This window comes from Chaetodon trifascialis, chromosome 7 (assembly GCF_039877785.1).
Source record: "Chaetodon trifascialis isolate fChaTrf1 chromosome 7, fChaTrf1.hap1, whole genome shotgun sequence".
NCBI lineage: Eukaryota > Metazoa > Chordata > Actinopteri > Chaetodontiformes > Chaetodontidae > Chaetodon > Chaetodon trifascialis.
The window spans coordinates 10825722-10846949 of record NC_092062.1 but is presented as its reverse complement, the minus strand read 5'-3'; the positions used below and the strand labels follow the sequence as shown (position 1 = coordinate 10846949).

General features: G+C 42.0%; 1 protein-coding gene across 1 annotated transcript in view; it reads left to right on the top strand.

Annotated features, from left to right (window-relative positions):
• The window catches only part of rspo2 (R-spondin 2), a 58013-nt gene that overhangs the window by 469 nt on the left and 36316 nt on the right, over positions 1–21228 (top strand). The window contains exon 2 of the mRNA XM_070966437.1: positions 147–463. Within this exon, the coding sequence (XP_070822538.1) occupies positions 241–463 (223 nt within the window). The 5' untranslated portion in view covers positions 147–240. The remainder of the gene's footprint in view (positions 1–146; positions 464–21228) is intronic.

Here is a 21228-nt window from a genome sequence, read left to right as displayed (position 1 = left end):
ACTGTTCCAGCGCATTAACACACAGAAGAGCTATTCATTTTTTGTTTTTAATCCCCATTGTATCACCCTCACGCATCATTGTTTAGGAAGGTGTTGATTTCATTACACTGTTATCACAGTAACATCCTTTCTCATTCTCCCCGCAGCGCACCAAAACGAACACTTTAAGTGACTGGAGGATCATCGCGCTTCATAAAATGATCCCTATCGGCGACGTGATAACATGTCGCATCTCGTCTGATGTTTGACACATTTGAGGATCGACTAAAGAAACTGGAGGAGGACATTACAAAAGTCAGAGAATTCATCCCGAGCCCTGCTGGCACCTTTTTGCTGGAGTCCGAACAACAGATCGCCGTCCAGATGCAGTTTCGACTCTTCTCATTTGCCCTGATCGTATTGAACTGTATGGAGTACAGCAACTGTCAGGCGCCGTCGCACCGCTGGAGGAGAAACAAAAGAGGTAACACGGGGTTGTAGCGTACAGGGCTTAGAGCAGCATCCAGGGGAAGACTTTAACAGATGGTTTAAGAGTTTGTGAGGGTCACGGGAGGCAACGATCCTAAACAAGGTTACTCATTCAGTCCGTCTCCTTCTCACTAGTGTGTAGGCTATACATCGTCTGTAGGTTCCCATAGAGTACAGTTTGCAGAGAGCAGGCGAGAATTCAGAAAGATATCATATGAAATGTTGATTACTACCTCTGTTTGATTTTTTTTTAAAGCACAGGTGAGAGCTGCCGATCCAACAAACATTGTTATTCAGGAATGTTACAGAAATTCACGATGACATTAACTTGTAATCTAAGCCACAGTTCAGTCTTGCAGCATCTGATGTAACTTATTAACCTCTTGAACGAAGATTTCCAATATTATGTAACGATTTCAGAGCTGGTAGCTAATGCGTAAAATGTGCGCAAAATTGGCCACGCTTGTGGCATGCCCAAAATTAATGTTAAAACATGTTGCATCAGTGGATTGGCTAATCGTATTTAAACCACGCTGTCAGACGAGCTATTAACGCTACTTGTCGATGTTGTAGCCCCAACAAAGGGTCTCCTATATTATTTACATGTGAAACTGCTAAAAAGCTACTGGTGCGGATCGGTCTATAGAGAGCTGGCGGCTTATAGAAGGGGAAAGGGTCATATTGTGGGAGTTATTCAATGAATAGATACGGAATCCCCTTCCCCTGACTTATGAATTGCACATCTCCACTCCAGCCCCTTAAGCTGGTTTTAATTGATCTCATAACCACTTTGAACAGTTGGTTGGAAACCCGCATAACAGTCGCTCAGCGGAGGCGCAGGGGTGAGGAGGGGATCAGCCCCTTTGTAAATACTGCTCTATACTCTGAATGAATGGGGAGACAGTGGGATTAGGAAAGTGGCCCCCGGCGTGCCCTCCTCAGAAACTGACATAACCCATCACCAAGATCCTCAGGTTGGCCACGAGAGGAGACTTGGTCAGAAAGGCGCTCAGAGGCTATGTAGCGGACTTTTGGACAGCGCTAAACAATCCGCACAGCGTAATAGCACAGCAGAAAAAGTCACTTGAAGTCAGGGGAGAGGGGGTCTTGTAAATTGTAAGGCAATCACAGATCTAATCATATGCGCTGCGTGCCATGGGGAACCTCCACACTCTGCAAGCCCTCCACTGCCCATCTGCAAATAATCAGGCAATCACTGCGGGGTACTGGCACACACACGTTTTTCAGCTGCTTTGTGTGTTTCTTTCTCTGAGGACTGTGTGATCTGAGATAGGATATAGGAGCTAGAATGTAATTTTCTTAGTATGGACTGTCTTATTTTGGAACTGCTTAAATTCTGGAGGGTGTTTTGAATGGTCAAGCAGCAGACCCAGTCTTAACAGTCTGTAGCAGCCTCTTTATCTGTGTGGTGTTTGTGAGAAAGAGGGGAAAGGAGAGAGAGAAAGGGAGCAAGGAGGGGATGATGGGGTGGGCTAACCGGTGAGGATGAGATCAAGAGGTTAACTTACACATTTGACCCCAAGAAAAAGCTGTAGGCTGAGCACTATAAGCTACTCATTGTTACTGCCAGCTCTCAGAGCGGATGTTACACTTGTCAGATTAATCCCATGCAAATATGTACAGGTTTTACAGTATTGCTGTGTGTATGTGTGTGTGCGTATGTGTGTGTAAGTGTGTGTGATTTGGGGGAAACAGCACTTTGGGCCAAAAGTGCCATTCTAGCAGGCAGTGGCAGCCGGCCAAGTTTTCGGTATTTGCTTCCTTCCTTTATTTATCACGGTTATATTGAAAGAAGCATGTGTAAGAGATCATTGTCCAATAGGCCCAGAAATGCTTGAATATTTTTCTAGCCCTCAAGGTTCCTGTGACAGCTTTATACACAGCCTTTCTGGCATGCACGGTGAGCTATCCAAACCGTTCAGGGGTGTTGAGACCCAGACACATTCGAAAGCTCAATTTGGCCACACTCCACTCCCCAGGCGCAATTGTTTTAGGCGTAACAAAACACATAATTTAACAAAAGTCTTTTTCATTTTCGAAAATGAAAAAAAATTGCCATTAATATTCTGTGCACATGTAGCCGCATGACCAAGTGAAGTGTAACAGAATTGAGATGCCATTATAATTAGGGGATGTCAAGGAGAAACACAACCATTGCATATGACTTGTGCCATGCTGAAATGTATGAGTAGAGTCAAGATTGGGATCTTTTTGTGGTTTCTGGTCTGATCTTGTCTTGCTCACTCACTGCACGGCATGACCCAACCTCTCATTTGGCTGCGGTAACTGTACATATACATTTTTTTCATGTAAAACAGATGACAAAACATATTAAATTTACACCTCCTTACCCCCTATCCTGCCCAATAGAAGCAGGGAAATGATGCCAATGAGCCCTTCTATGATATCATAGCTAGACACAAGGGTATTACTTTTCATTTTTATTCTCTGGCTAATGATGCCACCTGCTGACTACATAAAATCAGGCTGGAGTACCAATGCTGCCTGAAGGAACACAGACACACACTGGGGCCCTAAGACGTTTAAACAGGTAATGAATAGATAATAGCAGTCAAGAGTGGTGAAAAGTTGCCATGTGATACTGTTAACCCTTCTGCATCTACCCAGAAATGCCAAATTTGAATTCCCAGCAGGCCACAGCATGTTTCAGATCATATGTGCGTAATCTGTTACTTTCGCAGTGTTCCCAGATGTTTTGAAGGACAGAAGTGATTAGATGAAGTCAATGCAGCCTAGCAGGGTGGAGGGAGTGAGGTCAGAGATGCATGACATTTTGTACCGCTGATGGTAGTCTGCAGCAAGGGTGTGTGTGGTGAGTTTTTGATGCCAAAACATACAGAAAATGGTCATGATTTGTGGCTGGATATGCACTTCTTTCGAGAAAGAATCCCATAAAGAGTGTGTGGAAACTTGATACTCTCAGGTATGTGACTCTTGTGAATTGACTTTGTGGTTTTAGTTTCTTGATAATATAGCAGAAAAGAAGATGATGTGGATTATTTTTAAGTCAAATGCAGCTTTGGCTGAATAAATGTAAAAAAAAAAAAAAAAAAAAGATAGCGCTCTTTGGATGCAGATAAGCAATTCAAACACTGTGGCCTCTCTTTCTAAGCCCGAGGAAACCAGGCCTCAGTGCGCTGAAAGCTCACACAAACTCCCAGGTCTGTGGGTGTAAGTGTTAATGTTGGAACCCTGTGCTTCAGTGCAATATAATACCTTGATTAAGTGCCTAACGGGGAGGAGAGGGAAGGCTCCAAGAGGCTGCTTTTAAACCAGCCTTGCCACTCTTGCCTTTGGAAAAAGTGAAAAAGCCCTGCAGATGGCACGTCTGTTAACAAGGCTTGCTCACATGATGCCACTCTTATCCAGGTGATGTGAGCCTTGCATCCTGACTTTTCTTATGCCATAAAACAGAAGGAGTTTGTGTCTTTTATTCATGTGAAGCACCGGATTGATCGCTTAAAGGAAACGCTGAAAAGTGATCTGAGATCTGACAGTGTGGAGTAGCAGCAGCAGCCCTCCCTCCCTCTCATCGTCCTCGAAGGTGCTGGTTGAGGAGCGGTGGGGGCTTTTTAGGGGATGAGGAAGGCGCATTTAAGCAGATCAGCTGGAAATGGCTGAATGTGAACAGCATCACCTGAGAGGGATTACAGCGAGCTGAGTCTTGACCTGAGCTGGAGCTCTGGCGTCAAGGAACAGAGCTCTGTCTTTTCTCTCCCAGGCCCCATCAGCCAAGCCTCCATAAGTGTAAATCTGTGTGTGTGCTCACTGGTGTGTGTGTGTGTGTGTGTGTGTGTGTGTGTGTGTGTGTGTGTGTGTGTGTGTGTGTGTGTGGGAGTAAAAGAGTACAGGGAGATACAGGGACACCCTCCAGGTGCATGTTCCTGATGCTCTAATCAAGACATCAAGTCCAGAACAGTGTATACACCCCCAACTCCTCAACCAATCACATCCACAGTCTGTCTTGGGGATTGTCATGGCCATTAAGGACAATGATTCACTTATGCGCTGTATTGATAAATCACATTAGTCTGACCCAGCCTCCGAACTCTGTCGAAAGACTAGCTCCTTGTTTGACCCACTAACCCATGCATGTCGATCCTGGCCTGTAGTGCAGCTCCTGCTCCGAGTCACAGCGGTATCAGATGAAGCCGGTGAAAGGCTCCTCAGTGCACTCATGCCATGCTACACTGCCGAAAACCCCAGCAGAGGAAAAAACATGCAGTGGCATGAACTTTCTACTGGAGAGGGAAAGGCACAAAGAGAGATTCTTTCAGGCACCACGTGACAAAGTGGGGATGATCTGTTTCACTTTGCCTTTGTTTTCCCACAGAAAACAAAATGAAAAATGAATTTAAGCCTAATGAATTTAAATCAGCACAGCCATCCTTTATGCTGCATTTGTGTATAAGGAGTGAAGTGAGGCAGGAAGGTGGGATGAGGGATTCATATTCATCTATCAACTCTTTGGGTGTTGCTCCATTTAAGAGCAGGATCCATTTCACATGGATAACAAAGCTTGTTTTGTAACACTTCTACACCCTTCCATTTATCACATCACAGCGGAAAAACATTTATTGTGAGCAGATTGTCCCCTCCTTTTCCTTTTTTAACTTTTTTTTGGGGGGGGGGGGGGGAGATACACGAGGGGATCTTCTCTTTCACCCTCAATCATTGTCATCAGTGGATTCCATATGCTGGCAAAGCTAAATGCCAAACAGATGGTTTATTTTCAAGCTAGATTTTACCACACTGTAAAAGTTCATTTTTTCGGAAATGTGAAATAAAATGAACTTATTATATAAAATCTTATAATACACTCCATATTTCCTCATGGTGATTGGAAACTCCCGAGCAGCAGACAAAAACTGCTGTGTCCCTCTAGAGCGCGGAGGCGATTTTGTAACCCTTACCTATGCCCGTTCCCTCAATTGCACGCTCCCCTGAAGCAATTACACCTTAATACATTTCCTTATAAAGCTACTAAATATGACCAGCCAATTTGGTCTGATTCTCTCAAGTTTATTGGGCTGTAAAAAATCTAATGTGGGAATCATTTCGAAGTGCCACACATAAAACAACAACACAAAAGGAGCATTTTTTGAAAAAATGACTCATACAAGGGTTTCACAGGTAGGAGAGCTGCCCAGAGCCGGAGATGGAGCCCCTCAGGCTTACACTGAAATGCACTTCCAGACTACTTACCTCTCACATTACTAATACACACCTCTAAAAGAATTCAGCGAAGAGCTGTTTAGAGGTAATGACGTGGATACAATAAGCATCCATTGTGTTTTTCCCCCAATGAATAGTTAAAAATGACCAATTTCCCCTTTGCTGTTTACAAAATGACTAAATCACACTTGAAGTTAAACTTAGACACTTTGGGAAATGCACATGCTTGCTTTTTATTAAGAGTTAAATGAGAAGATTGATACCACTCTCGTGTGTGTGGTGAATATGCAGCTGGAGCCAGAAGCTGGTTAGCTTAACTTATTATGAAGACTGAAGGCAATCAGCTAGCCTGGCACTGTGTGTTGTTAACAAAATCTAAAGCGCACTAATTAACCTTTATATGTTCTTAGTTTAATGCTCACAAAAATTGTAGTGTAAACATGACAGTTTGTCATTTTGCTGTTTCCTGGCCAGGAGCAGTGGCCAGGCAACCAGTGGAGACTCCAACAAGTTTCCGGTCCTGGCCAAGAAATAGTCCAACACATAACCCCTCGTAAAACTGTGAATTGCTGTTTTTTGTATGGATTAAAAAACTTGCTCATTCGTGAGCTTTAGAGGTGTTTGGAGCTGGATTTAGTTTCTCTTTGGACAAAGCCATGCTAGCTGTGTCCAGTTTCTATGCTAGGCTACCTGGCGGCTGGCAGTTGCTTCATATTGTGAGATGTGAGAGTAGTATTGATCTTCTCATCAAACTCTCGGCAAGAAAGTAAATAAGTGTTAAACCCGTTAACTATTTTTAGCTGTGCAGCTTGGTAACTGAGCCTACTTGGCTGATCATACATTTGATTTCTTACCTGCCTGAAATGTGTAGAAGAGCAATGCAGTTTTAAGGATCCAAGATTCCTTGAAAGGGTGTTCTAATGTTTGCAGAAAATGCCATCCCCTGTATCTGCGCTTGTTTTCCATGTCAGTGTGTTCCTCTGTGTGCGTGCCGACTAGTACCTACTTTGCATCGATCTGCAAGGCCAGGAAATCTGAAACTAAAGGAGGCCCCTTGAGAAAATACACTGTGTGCAGAAACAAACACACATTTCAACTTAAGTTTGGCACTAAAGGCTGTTTGCATCAATGCCTATTCCAATGGCTACTGCTAACAACAGCGAGACACGGGGCTCTGATCGCTACCCCCGTGCCCACCCCTTAACACTCGACAGATGGACAAGACTCCTTTTTTTCCCCCTCTCCCTGCTTTTATGGGTCCTCTAATTATGCTTACATGCCACATCAAAATAAAGCTCAGCATGCAATGCCTTTGGTATGGAGAGGAAGTGAGCTGGTCAGATGCAATAAAGCGTCTCTCTGCGGAGCTTGCCTGTAATTTGGTGGCCAAGTATGGACGTGGAGAGGTAAAGGTAAAGGTGCAGCTGCCCCCACTGTCGCCTACTGCCTGTCTGTGGAGTTACAGCAAATCTGTGGCATTGATATGCTTCAGTAGATGAATTCTTGATAAAATAAGGACCTGAGCTGTTCTCACATTTTTCTGGTAATATGATTTTGAAGTGGTGTGAAAGATTATCTCAACACAGTTTAAAAGACGTGCAAATATGTGACAGGATTTTAGCACCACCCTTGATGTATCTGTGCCAGGGTGCTGGTTTTGGAGGTTGGGGTTACTCTTGGTAATCGGGTGTCCTTAGAATAAATGAAGTCTTGCCTGTGGAATTAGGCTTGGACTAGTTGGGACAAGAGCTTTGAATGCTACAGTGTGTGAGGCTTACACTGGATTTTTTGTTTTCTTGGGCATGGAGCTGTGTTGGGGCTGGCTTGTGCTTCTATCTCTTCACTCTCAGCCTTGCGGTGTGAGGAGGGTAAGGCCTCATGGCTGCCTGCGGAGTGCAGAAGCACCCGGTGTGTTTTTAATCAGAAACAAGGCTGGGAGTCATTACTGGGCCTCTATGTTGAGCTCATTGTCTCTCTGACTCCCTCTGTGGAGTGGGGGGAGAAGGGGGGTGGGGGGTGGGGGGGGCAAAGAGGAGGAACGTGGTGGGAGAGACCTGCATCTGACTGTCATTGGAGCAAAGCAATAAGATCATGTAATCAATCACATCATGGAAGCTACAGGACACATACAGGAAACACAGTGGAGTGTCTTGCTTGTTCAAGCTCACACCTGGTCTCAGGTATCTTGTCAGTCATCTTGATGAGCTGTGTGATTACCCTTGTGTGATAGGAGAGCACCTATGTCTGTCTTTACACGACTTTCGAGCTAACTGGCTAGTATCCTAGTTGTCAAGCAATGGACAGACATTGCAGGTGTATTTATGTCCTTATTGTCCTTCTACATTGTTAGTGCCGTAACTCACAAGTCAAGACTTTACCCACAAGTCACAACCAGCTAACACTTGATGATGCCATTTTTTGCCATAAACTGATTGTCCCAGTTGTAGATGGTTAAACCTGCATTAACTGATTACTTGGCCACTTGGGGGCAGCAGAAACAAGCGAAACACAACATTGGCATATTATTTTCTCATTAAGTTGGTCTGGGGGACTTGTTAGCAAACAGTTGCTCATTTACAAATCCCACAGACACAGAGCAGCATTAACATTTGTTTGGAGTTGTTTTTCTGTCCACATGAAAAATTCCAGTGTTCACTCTCATTAGCTGTTGTGTTCCACCAACTCCCGAGGGAAAGATGTCCCAATTTAGCTGCTAACGTTAAGCGCTTCTTGCTAACAATACTTGCTAATTGCTAACTTTGTTTTTTGGTGCAGAGCATGTAGCGAACAGTGGGTTTAGCTGAGCATTTTGGAGAAAAAAGAACATGCCTTGTCTACAAATGGCAGTAACGTGAATAATGAGCAGGACTCAACCAAAAACAATACAATTTACGTATATCTCTAAATCGAACTGCAAAGTTGAGTGATAATTCTTTGTGGGTTCGACAACTTCCATATTATGCATACACAGTTGATACGCATACACAGTTGATCAATTATTAATCTAAAGAAAATAATATAAGAGCAGTTTAGTGTTTGGGTCTGCAAATATACGAAGGAAAGTTGGATTTTCACAGTCTGCGTATACCCAGACTGAATGACGTCTTTGTTGACGCCTCTCACAATGAGACTTTGTGGGTGGATACGACATCTTGTCAATCCAATTACAGCTTACAGTTTGCTTCCATGGTTGGGTTGCATGAAGTGAAATACAGATGGGTGACAAATTAAAGGAGAAACCTGAGTAAATGAGTGAAGTATCAACAAAGTGAATCAAAGGCTTTGCCTTTCATAACTCTACCAGCACACTTCATGTTCCTTTAATTTGTCAGCCTTATGTAGGATGATGAAGGAGCTTTGGCTTAATCCTGCACATTGGACGATGCTTTCTGCTCACCTGTCATTGAACGCCACTGAGTTGTAATATGCTCTCCTAAGCCAAGATGTTGTTTCTTCACCACTGAGCCCAACATCCAACAGAATGGGTCCAGCTCTGTTCACTGTAATACAGTGCATGTCTGACCCAGTTGTCATGTGGTTGTGGTCTCTGTTGTTGTTTGTCTTGTGTTGACTTAAGCCCATGTACTTTTTGGTGCGTCGCTGTGGCTGCACGCTACGCAGGCTTGGGACACAGATCCACACACACACACACACACACACACACACACACACACACACACACACACACACACACACACACACACACACACACGGACTGTAAAAAGAGAGTGGAAGTCAAATTGTGGGGGAAAATTGTAAGCTGTGTTATGATTTTAACGCAGCACATTTTTATGTTGTGCTTTGTCAAAGAGGACATCAATTGTGGTGACTGTTTTTAACTTTTCTTTCTCCATCAGTGTATCTCACTAAGCTTGTTTTAGGGTCCAGACAATGAAACAAGGCTGTGGTAGAGACAAATGCTAGACAGAAAAGTATAAAGATTTAAAAGAAAAAGAAGGCCATTAACATTTTTTGGATTCCTTTACTCTTTTTCCATCTCCAGTTATGCACTTGTATTACATTTTGGCTGACTTCTCCTTAACTGGATATTATTTTATTTGGACTGGAGCCAGATCTTAGGAGCAGGGCCTTAGCTGTGTAAACAGCTGTCACCAGCAGGAGTCATAAGTAATAGGTATCTGTAGACAAGGGTCACATGTAGTTTACATGTTTACCAGCTAATGGCTGTAGAGATGGTACTGCTTTGGTGCAGTAATGGGCAGTAGTGGAGTGTAATGGACAGTGTGAGGCCAGTTATCATCATCGAGCATGAGGGCACATATGCATATGAGTAGCTAGAACACAAAGGTCAAGGGGTTTTTTTTTGGAGAATGAGAGATGGCATCTAAGATTCTTTTTTCTGATTGCTGAGAGAAGACAGCTCCTGTGGTTGAGTTATTGCATAGCTCTTTGGCACATCCAGTCCTATGAAACATTGCTGTAACAGCAGCCAATACATGACAATCTAATTTGCCACTCATTTCTAGCTGTAAACACTGTGGCATGCAGGCACAAGACAGGTACAGCTCCATGCATCTGCTGCTTCTGTGTAATAATATGCGACCTCATGCCACCCAGAGATTTTGGATGCAAGTCTTCATTTCTTCATCCAAAAGTTTCTTTTATCACAACATCTAACACCTTCTTTAGATTCTAGCTCACCTGCATTCCAAAGATCACTTTTTCGAGGCAGCAGATTACATTTCTACACCCAGCAGTACATACAGTACTTTTGCTGAAAGGAAATTATCTTTCCACCACAGTCGTTTTCATTTTGCTTTATGTGCTCCATTTTGGCCGGTGGAGTCCACTCATCCTTCATACTTTATGAAAGCATTTATTCCAAGTCTCTCTCTCAAAGGGCACTGGAGAAAATAAATGTGTACTCCTGAGGGCTGAGTTTGGCCTTTTAGAGCCAACACAAGCCGGTTCCTGTTAAGAAGCCCCAGCAGTGCCAGCCATTCAGGTGCAGTTTTGTGGTGGTGTGAGGACATGAGGCCAGATGTAACCCAGACACCTGCTGGAGCAGAGCGTGGCTGCTCTCATCTGGATACAGTATACCCGTCTAAAGAAACTGTATATCACAGGCCACCTCAGCTGAACTTCTCACTAAAGACTTAGTGTGTGTGTGTGTGTGTGTGTGTGTGTGTGTGTGTGTGTGTGTGTGTGTGTGTGTGTGTGTGTGTGTGTGTGTGTGTGTGTGTGAGACTGTTTACACAGTCACATGTGGGGACTCAGCCACATTTGGGGACAAAATGCAGGTCCACACAAGTTAAATCATTACATTTTAGGGTGAAGACTGAGGATAGGGTTACTGGTTAGGTAAAGTTAGGTTAGGTATAGGGTTAGGAACAGGCAAATAGTGGTTATGGTTAGGGTTAGGGTAAGTCTCCAGAAAACACATGTAAGTCTATGTAATGCTGAAAACCCATTTGTGTGTGTGTGTGTGTGTGTGTGTGTGTGTGTGTGTGTGTGTGTGTGTGTGTGTGTGTGTGTGTGTGTGTGTGTGTGTACTTCTGGGATAACCCTCACGTAATTGAACAAGACGTGAACAAGACTAGAACAAGATATTAAGTGTTGGCAGCCTCAGTTGGAAAACATCAGTATTATTCTAATATTCAACCCACAATCATCAATTAATGAATGCTGTGGCCATTTCTTCACTCTGATCTCAGTTAGGTGAGAAAACAAACAAAGTTGTCTTCTTTTCCTGTGAGATATTGGATCCAGCCCAGTTTTTTAAGGTAGAAAAATAAGGCTTTGATGGTTTTTGTTTGTTTTTGTTTGTTTGTTTTGTGGCAGGCACCATATGTGAAAGTGAGACCAGGTCTTTGCCATCTGTCCCCTGTGGTGCACTCCACTTTTGACCCTGGCGATCACCTCACATCTCCCTGTTGGCTTTGGTGGGCGAGGAGGGGCGTGAGGTTATATCTTGTTAAAGAGTTAATGAGGGAGAACTTTGAAGCGGACGCTCACGTCGTGCCTGCTGGAGACCAGCATATGCTGTAGTCAGTTAGTCAGCACAGGCTAATCTTTTTTTGGTCCTTGTTTTTCTTTCCTGTCTGATTGTTTTGTCTCCATCTTTTATGCTATGAGCTATGCACTTCCAGTAGATTGCCTGTCAGTCAAACACTGTGACTTCCTCTTCCCATTCTGTTGTTTAGGTTGAACTCTTTTGCTCTGTTCAACTACCTTGTTCATCTATTTGTTTCAATCAACTAAGAAAATTAAAGCAAATTACTTCTGTCCAATGTTAAAGCCTTTATTAACATCCTGCAGGATACATCATGTGAGTTGTAGCAATCAGCAGTCAGTGTTTGAATGTGTACAGAATATGCTCAGATACTGTTCTTAAGTACAATTTTGAGGTGCTAGTATCTCCTTTTTCTGCTTTATACTTCTTCTCAACTGCATTTCACGCCATTCATTTAACAGTTCCAGTTACCACTTTAGTAACTTCATACATTAAGATTGCACATACAAAATAAGAGAAAATGTGATTTACAGTGCACAAGAAACTACCCAAAAGTATATATAGTAGTTAAAAATAGCTCTTCCTTACCCAACTGCAACCTTAAGCATCAGTGATAATATGTCAGTAATGTATGTCTTAAGCTCCCTGTTCTGCTGTATTATGTTTGCTGATATGACTTTTACATTAATTACATGCTAAATGCAGGACTTGTAATTGAGTAAGGATCTGAATGTTTCCACCATTGTCAGCAGTACTGGGAAGTAATTCAGGACTTTTACAGAATAGATTTTGAAGAAGTATGCCTTCAGGAACAGTTCACCCCAAAACATAAGTACATTTTTCCCTGTACCTGCGGTGCTATCTAAGTTGTTTTGATGTGAGTTTCAGAGTTCTGGAAAGGCAGTAGAGATGTCTGCCTTGTCTCGAATATAATGGAACCAGATGGCACTTGGCTTGTGTTGCTCAAAGCGCCAAAAAGAATACCTTTGAAAAACTCAACAGCAATGTCTCTTTCCAGAAATCATGACCCGGTTACTTAAGATAATCCACAGACCTTGTTGTGAGCAGTAGGGACTAGTTTCTTTCTTCCGAACTACACCCGCCAATCATATCACTGTGCAGAAGGACGTGTGCGTCTACTCCACTAACCTGCACACGTCCTTCTGCGCACTATGACAAGCCAGATGGATAAATAGCACTGCATGTAAGAGGAGACAAAACTGTTTTTGATTTTAAAGGTGACCCGTACTTTTAAAGAAATATATAGACATTAAAAAAAAGAAGATTGCTTATTTGCTTTCCAGCAGAACAGTAGTGTAGAAATATTATACCATTCTTATATGTCACTTAAATATGAATCCAAAGCAGCATGTTAGCTTTGTTTAGCACAGAGATTGGAAATCCCCCCCCCCCCCCCCCCCACACACACACACACGCTTCCAGTCTTTGTGCTAAGCTAAGCTAACCATCCTTGAGCTTCAGTGGGAAGATACGAGAGTATTTCCCAATATATTGAACTTTTTCCAAAAGTATTTAACTCCACTAATAAAAGAATGAAAACATAGACTTTAACTTCAGGAAGATATTACATTACTGTTTTAATTCCGATAACAATCATTAGAATCAGAATAAGAATCAGCATTCCTTTATTGATCCCCGGGGGGAAATTGTTAATACTATCAATTAGTACAGACTTTTTTGATTTATTAATCCATTCAGCTTTTTCTACTTCTCCTGAAGGATTTGGTTTCTTTTTCCAGCTCTGTCAATCAGTGATAGGAAACAATAAAACACAGGTTTTTTTTTTTTTTTTATCACAACATTTTATATTTATGTAGTTTACAATCTGTTTTTGTGTAACATTTCAACAAAAGATGAGAAGGCCCCATCTCCCATCTGGATTTGCAGCAACAGTATGTTGTGCTTTCTGGCAAGTATGAAAAATCCACATCCAACTTTTTTTTCTTTTTCTTTTTTTTTTTTTTTCAGATGTGCGAGCTGGAGGTCAGGATGAGTTTAGTCAAGGTGATGACAAATGGGGAATGGAGAGTGAACACGGGTTAATGTGGGAGAGACAGAGCCATGCTACATGGGGTGCAAATATGCCAAGCATGCCCACCAACTTTACTGATCCTTGCCTGTAATGTTCTCGTACCCCTCCCGCAACGAGGGAAACCCACAGCCAGGTCCCACTTGCCAGTGTGTGTGTGTATGCGTGGGAGGTGTGGGTGTGTGTGAGTGAGTGAATTACTAGACTTCCAGCACGTTGAGCTACAGGTGTGAAAATTAGGTGTGAGGTTTATGTGTGATAAATTACCAACATGTGGGCTAATCGGAGCCACCCCACCCTTTTCTCTTTTCTCCTTTATTCTTTCTTGGGGGGTGGGGGGTGCACAGCTCCCACAGCTTGAGTGAATTTAAGGCAATGTAAATATTGAAATACTCAAAGTTCCAAACTTTTCCCTTCCTTTTGGGGCTCATTTCACACTGCTTTTACATCGTTTTCAGTTTGTGTCTCAGTGGTTACTGTCACTTGGAAACTTTGGGAAGAAATGGGGTGTTTTGGGCTCCTGAGCAGATTTACATGAGACTAAACAAATACTAATTACAATTTTTACATCCATCCTTGCATTTCATAGAGCGTCATTAATACTTCCCCCTTATTTATTTATTTTTTTTTGCAATTGTTCTTGTGTCTTAATACCTGGTTTCTTGTTGTTTTTTTTCTCCCCCAAACCTCAGAAGCAATCATAAGAGCCACAGCAGCAAAGTAGTCCAGATAAGTTGAAATTGCTTGTCCTAGAAACAGATTTCTTCTTTTTCTTCACTTTAGGGCACAAGCTTCATCAGTTGCACATAATTCCTGGATTTCTGGATTTCTCTGATGATTCCAGTTTCCTGAAAAACTTACTATATTTTGCAAACATCTTCTGGACAGTTCAACTAATCATTTCCAAATGTGGTGTGCAGCATCTCTGGACTCTCATGACCAAAAGCTATAAAACTATTTATTATAGGCCATATAGTTTTGTAGCAAAAAGCCAGTGTGTTTTTGGCGCACATTTACGAAGAGGCCATCATTTTTCAGGTCCAATCTTCACAAATCCTAGGGATGTCAAAATGTCAAGTTTTATTGGCATAATGTAGGTATGTGTGTGAGATGCTGAGAAGGTGGAGATGAGTAGAAAATTACTGGGGTGTTTCACAAGAACATTAACCTTTTTCAGTGAATGAGAGAATAGAGACGGGCGAGAGAGGAAGAGCTAGGAAGAAATGTAAACCACATGCTCATCTTTTAATGCCTTTTAAGTCCATCCTCATGAGACACTGGTGAATCCCTGTAGTGCCTTTAGTCCTTTTACACCTGCGCTGATCAACCATAGCCTATGAAACTAGTATCACTGTCAGGAGAATCAAAGACAGGTGCTGAATGATGACCTGTGCCACTCAGCAGGAAGTGCCAGGCTGATAGAAACGAAAAAAGACAAAAAAAAAATGCAAATGTTGGTTTTAGTCTTTTAGCATGTGTTGAGGTGAAAGGAAAATCCGTCTCACTGTGTGATGTTTCATGCATTATGTGATGAAGTGTTGCAATTTACACTACGTTTTGGTGTAACCACTTTATAGCTGTGGCATTAATACATAAACTCCACCACCAAAACTAAAGCAGGCCTATAAATACAGCGTCACCAACAGCTATTTTTAAAAGTGTTAAAACTGTTTTAGAGTGGATTTTTCCTTCCCTGGAACAAAAAGTTTAACCTGATTAGAGGTTTGCATTGTTTCAGTGCATTGTTTAAGCTATGTGGACAATGACTGTGAACAAATATTCCGTTGTTTTCAAGGCCCGACTGAGCTGTAAAACATTTTATGAGACCGCAAGCCACAGTGAAGACGCGATGCTGTTGCTTGACCACCACATCAAGGTCACTCTCTCGTTTTTTTTCCTCTTATGTGACTATAGAGCATTCCATGACGGTCACATGTCTGCAGTGGTCAAGGGTTTAAGCGCCCATCAGTGCGGCCGAAAGTGTTAAAAGATTGTGGCGCATACCGTGTGACTCGGTCAGCTGGGTCACCTTTTATTTCTAATTTTCCTAAAACAGGAATTATGAGGTCTCTTTCACATCAGGGGATCCAGATGTGGGATTTGACCCAGGACATGGGATTTAAGTCATAATCCACCGTAAAGATGTTAATAAGGAAGTGAACTAACCAAGGGTCTTCATATAGAGTTGGAGAGAGTGCAGGGGTGAGAGCCATGATGAGTTCAGCTGGACAGATGGGTGAAAGGTGTGAGAGTATTTCCAGACTGATTCAGTGTCAGTGTCTCTATCTGACTGGCTGCTGGTTCAGGACTCATAGGACAGAGAGATTCTCATTACACACTGCACAGCTTACATTTTCTGGATCACTGATATAAAGCTACAGGCATGCCTGCTATAGGCTACAGTTTTGGCAGCTGATCTGGTTAAATGGATTACATTGTCTTATAATGACATGACAGAAATTGATCTGATAAAAGAAGAAATATTCTTTTTCTTACAAATTGGAATTAGAGTTCATGAGCAATCAAACACATTGTTGTTTGATTCAATACACTCAAGGGTTTGGCTGCCACAGCTCGACAGTAGCTCAGCATTTTAGCTAGTAACAGCTTTATTTACTGATACTAATCAGTCATGTAGCATTTAGCATTAACTTCTAATTGTACTTGTAGTTGCAGTGGCAGCTGTTCGGTAAGAGTTACATTGTCCTTTAAACAAATATAGTTGCGAATGTAGCTGGAGCCAGCAGCTAGTTAGCTTAGCTTAGCATAAAGTCTGGAAACTAACAAACTAACGAAAACAGCTAACCAGGTTCTGTCTGAATTGACAAGATCTGTCCAGCAGCACCTCTGATTCTCGCAGATTAACCCATTAAAACGTGTTGTTTAAAACTGTGCAAAAAACAGTTTGCTGACTATTTCTTGGCTGGGAGCAGTTTTCAAGCAATCAGTGGGGACTCCAGGAAATTACTGCTCCATACATATTTACCTATTTTAGTGGTGAGAATGGTCTCAAACTTTGCATGGAACTCTGAGCAAGACAGCAAACAGCCTTATTCCCCAAAATGTGGAACTGTTTCTTTAATAAGAAGCACTTTGTATAACGATGATGTGGTCACCCAATGACTCAAATGTAGTTTTCTCACCTGCATGTGAGAAAACTACATCACAACTACAATTATACCAAAGTAAATTACCTTGTGCTTCTGTTTTATTGTGCACTAAAAAGTGAAGCTTTGAATTGGCCCCCATTTTCCAGTTTCCCGTTTGAACCGCGGCTGCCTGTTTTACCCATTCACTATATAAACCGCCACCCTTTCAAGTGAAGGTTCACACCGCTGTGCTGCCCGTCTCGCCCAGTGGATCTTTGTCACAGGAACACTCTGGCCGAGCTAATATGTCTGACAGCAAATGCGTTTGCTCAGTCTCATGCTGCAAAATCATTATAAGCAGCAGGACTGTCCTAAATTATAAACATGTGCTTACAGTATGATCTGTTAAAGTAAACTGGGGAAAAAACGTAGATCCTAAAACATGACTATCTCCAGCTGGAAAAGAGTCATGGGCAACTCCAACATATTTTCTGCTAAATTAGAACAGAAATGTGCCTTCAGCACACAGGCCTGAAGTACCCCACTCTTACCTCTTACCCCTTCTGTTTTTTCTCCACAGTTTTTTGAGCTAAGTGCAACTTCCAGTTCCATGACAAATAAAGTCACGGGCCTGAAAAGCCGGCAGTTTGATGCTATTTTCCGTATAGCAGCTTTAACAAGCTTGAACAATGTTGAGACGGTACCATGGCTGATGAACTCTGAGTGCCAGGGTAGACACTGTTGGCTCTCCTGCCTTGCAGCTACAGATTGTAAGCCTGGATAGTTAGGTGGTTTCAACAGAGATCCAGAAAGTGGCTGTTGCTTCTTACGGTTTGGTCCGCCGCCCGTCGGCTGGTGGCTGCAGTGCTGCTCTGTCCCGTATCTGCCCTTTCTCTCTCTCTCAAGCTTTCTCTTTTTCCTCAAAAGTGGAGCAGCAGTAAGCTTATACCATCATTTAGGGGGAACAAGGGAGGTGGACAATAAACAATAATTGTCTCAGTGCCACGAGGAAGGCGTATAATTCTGTTGGTGAATGTGATGCTTTCCACATGAGAGCACAAATCTTCTTGACCTGCTGCTGCTATGTAACTCCAAAACTTGAGGTTTGCCATCACTGCCTCTTCACCATATGACATTCATAGTTAGTAGATGCAGTGAATAAATTGAATAGCTTTTTTGTCGTGTTACTTGATGATACCACACTTTCTGACATAGGCTGTACTGTAAGTGTCTTTTTTGAACAATGAACAGTGTAGCTGCTGGTTAGAAGCATTCACAGTCTGTATTATTAGATTTACATACCAGGGCCCCTTGGAGAAATGGAGGAGAACTGAGAGAATAGAAACAGTTGTGTTTTAATATAAGCTCTTGTCCTCCGTATGCTGTGTTTGGAATTCACTGCTGCGTTATGATATTGCCTCAGCAGTCAATCGGTGCTATCATTTTCAGTTTATTGTGGACTTAAAACAATATGTGACAAGATGAAGGAGGATCTAAGCAGACTAACCATCTTACACGCCTCTAGTATATACCTCTGTGCCCAATATCATCAGCTACTAATGTGGACAAATTTCAGTAGTGATAGCAGGTTAAAGAGGTGATGAGTGGATGCAGTTTGGTCTTAAAGAAAATATCCTCTGTACCTGTGGAAGCTGCTCTGTGGACTGTGACTGAAGTGAGCAGCTGAGAGGTGAGAAAGAGGCATGTAACCACTTTTTGAAGCCTTTTTCAGATATGGCAGACCACAAAACAATCCTACATCTGATTGAATGGGAATGTTTTAGCATACCTTAATCCCATTTTGTCCATAAAACACGAAACATAAGGAGATGCTACTAAAACCTTGAGGATTTGTTGTGTTTTATGAAAAATCAGATATGATTCAGTATTATTTATGTTATACTATATGTCTAATGATATAATACATTTTCTTTATGTTATTATTTTAGCATTATAATAAAATTGTCAAATTTTAAGACCTGAAAATGGTTACAAAGTATCAGTTTTCAGCAGTGCCAGTCCTAAGACGTTTTTATCGAAGTCGGCTTGCAAGAGGCCACATCACTGAAACCCCACGTAAGAATGTCTTCTTGTTCTCAATGTTCAGGGCTCTAAAAGAAACACAAAAATTATGTGCAATTTGCCTTGTTAGGGTTTCGGGTTGCAGAAAGTTGGAATGGGTCAATGTGAATGATTTCATGGGTAACGGTAGGTGAGTGGAAGGCAGGAAATTAGCTGGCTGTGGGTGGAACCCCCTTGTATATGTGGAGGTTTTTGGCAGCCCCGAGAGCAGTCTGTCACGCTTGCTTTGGACTCATAAAAACGTACCTGAGACAAAGTTTGAGTTTCTGCTGGATCTCACTGCAGCCCTAATTGCTCTTGAGCTGCTTTAGAGCAAACCTCCCAGCAAGCCTACAGCAGTAGAATGAAAGCGCTACACTCCAAACATGCTGTCATTCTTCATGCTGTGATCTGTGTGACTGCTTTGCATGAATGAAAGACCAAAACTTCACCTGAATATGTTTGATAGTTATCAGTGAAAATCTACAAGGCCATCGCCTTGTGCTGTCGATTTTATGGTCTAAATTGTGATTTTTTTATTTTTTATTTTTAAGTTGTTAAATAGTCTCAAAGATGATGATGACAAAAACTGATTGGTTTTTGATTTTGTTGAGTTTGACATTTTGGGAGTACGCTTACTCACTTCTTTGGAGAGAAGATTAATACCACTCTCACATGTCTACAGTAAGTATGTTGCTGATGCTAACAACTCATTAGCATAGCATAAAGACTAGAAATAGGGTAAACAACTAGCCCGTCACTGTTAAATGTAACACAATCCACTTACCAGCACCTTTAAAGCTCACTAAATAACACATTTTATGTCATTTGTGAAAAATCTACAATGAAAATCATCAAGTTTATTTTTTGTATGGACGGAGGCTAGTTGTTTCCCCCTGTTTTCAGATGTTTTGTTAAGCTAATCTAACAGGCTGCTGGCTGTAGCTTCATATTTACACACAGACAGAAGAAAGTCAAACTCTTAGCTAGAAAGCGAATGAGAGTATTTCCCAAAATATGGAAATATTCTATTATTATTCTATTAAAGTAAGTGAACGAAGTGATGCTGTTGAAATTCAAAATGTATTTTTTCCAGTTTGTTCCAGAAAATCATCCTCAGTCTGGCTGTCACAATATATTGTTGATGGGTGAGGAAGAGGATTTGTGAAGGGTCCTTCATGTGGTTCATGAACGAGAGGAGCAGCTCTATGCCAGTCCTCTGCCTCGTACACATGATACATTGAGGCACTTATTAAGTCTTTGTGTTAAAAGGTCTTTGCAGAGGCTTCTTCAGCGACGTTCATATGGGCTCTGGCTTTTGTAAATACAGTACTTGAGGTTCAGAGGGATCTTCAGAAAGCTGTCAGAAGTGGGAACTGCGGATTTGTTTTGTTTCACGTAATATGTTTTCTGTGGTGGAAACTGTAAACGCCATCAGTTTATTGTGTGCAGGGAGTGGCATTTAGAATGGCGTGTACACTCTCCCTGTCTCAGAAGACATGTATGGTAAAACCTGGTATCCATAATCTCACAATGACCACTTTCTGTGCGGCTTTTCTATATGTCTATTCTACAAGTCTGGGTCACTTCAGTTTCAACATGATTGACAGTAGAAACACTGGAAGAGCCTAGGCATTACATGATTTGTGGGGAAAGAAGAAGCCATAAAGGGCAGTTGAGCATGTGTCAAAACATGACGTGTAGTATATTTGCTAGCATTCAGATGGACTGGGTTTGAATGTGTCTGCAGTTAAAGAACGGGAAAGACACAATATGCAAAACAAAAACCACATCCATAACTCAGAACACATCCCCCAGCACACTAAACATACAGCTTTATGTTCCTGCCAAATTAGGTTAAGCTGCAATGATCTATAGAGACTTCAGAACTAACACTTAACCCATTTCCCTTTGATTTTCTCTTCTTTAGTGCCACTTAAAAACATGGCTGCTACATGCTTTGGCAAACTGTTTTCAATTTTCATGCCATTAAAGCACACCGAGGTAACATTTTTTTTTTTACTCACAAGCTGCTTTCAAATACCTTTTTTTTTTTTTTTTTTTTTTCACAGTTTCATTTCTGCTGTAAAAGGGCCATTCTTCCATTTCTTCTAGTCTAAATTCATATGAATGAGTGTTTTCTTTAAGAATGGCTGAAACCTGCTGGCAGTCAACAGATTGATGTAAAGTGCACTAGACATTATGCCGGTAGTGTAGGACGTGAGTTGGACAGAGCTGCTCCAGACACTGTGAATTGTGGCCTCCTTCCTGACATACCTGTGGCCTGAACCCCCAAACCTTTCCACAGACACACACAAGCTAATCTCCCAAGATCAGCAGCAAAAGAGTTTCTCTCCACCGTAGACAGC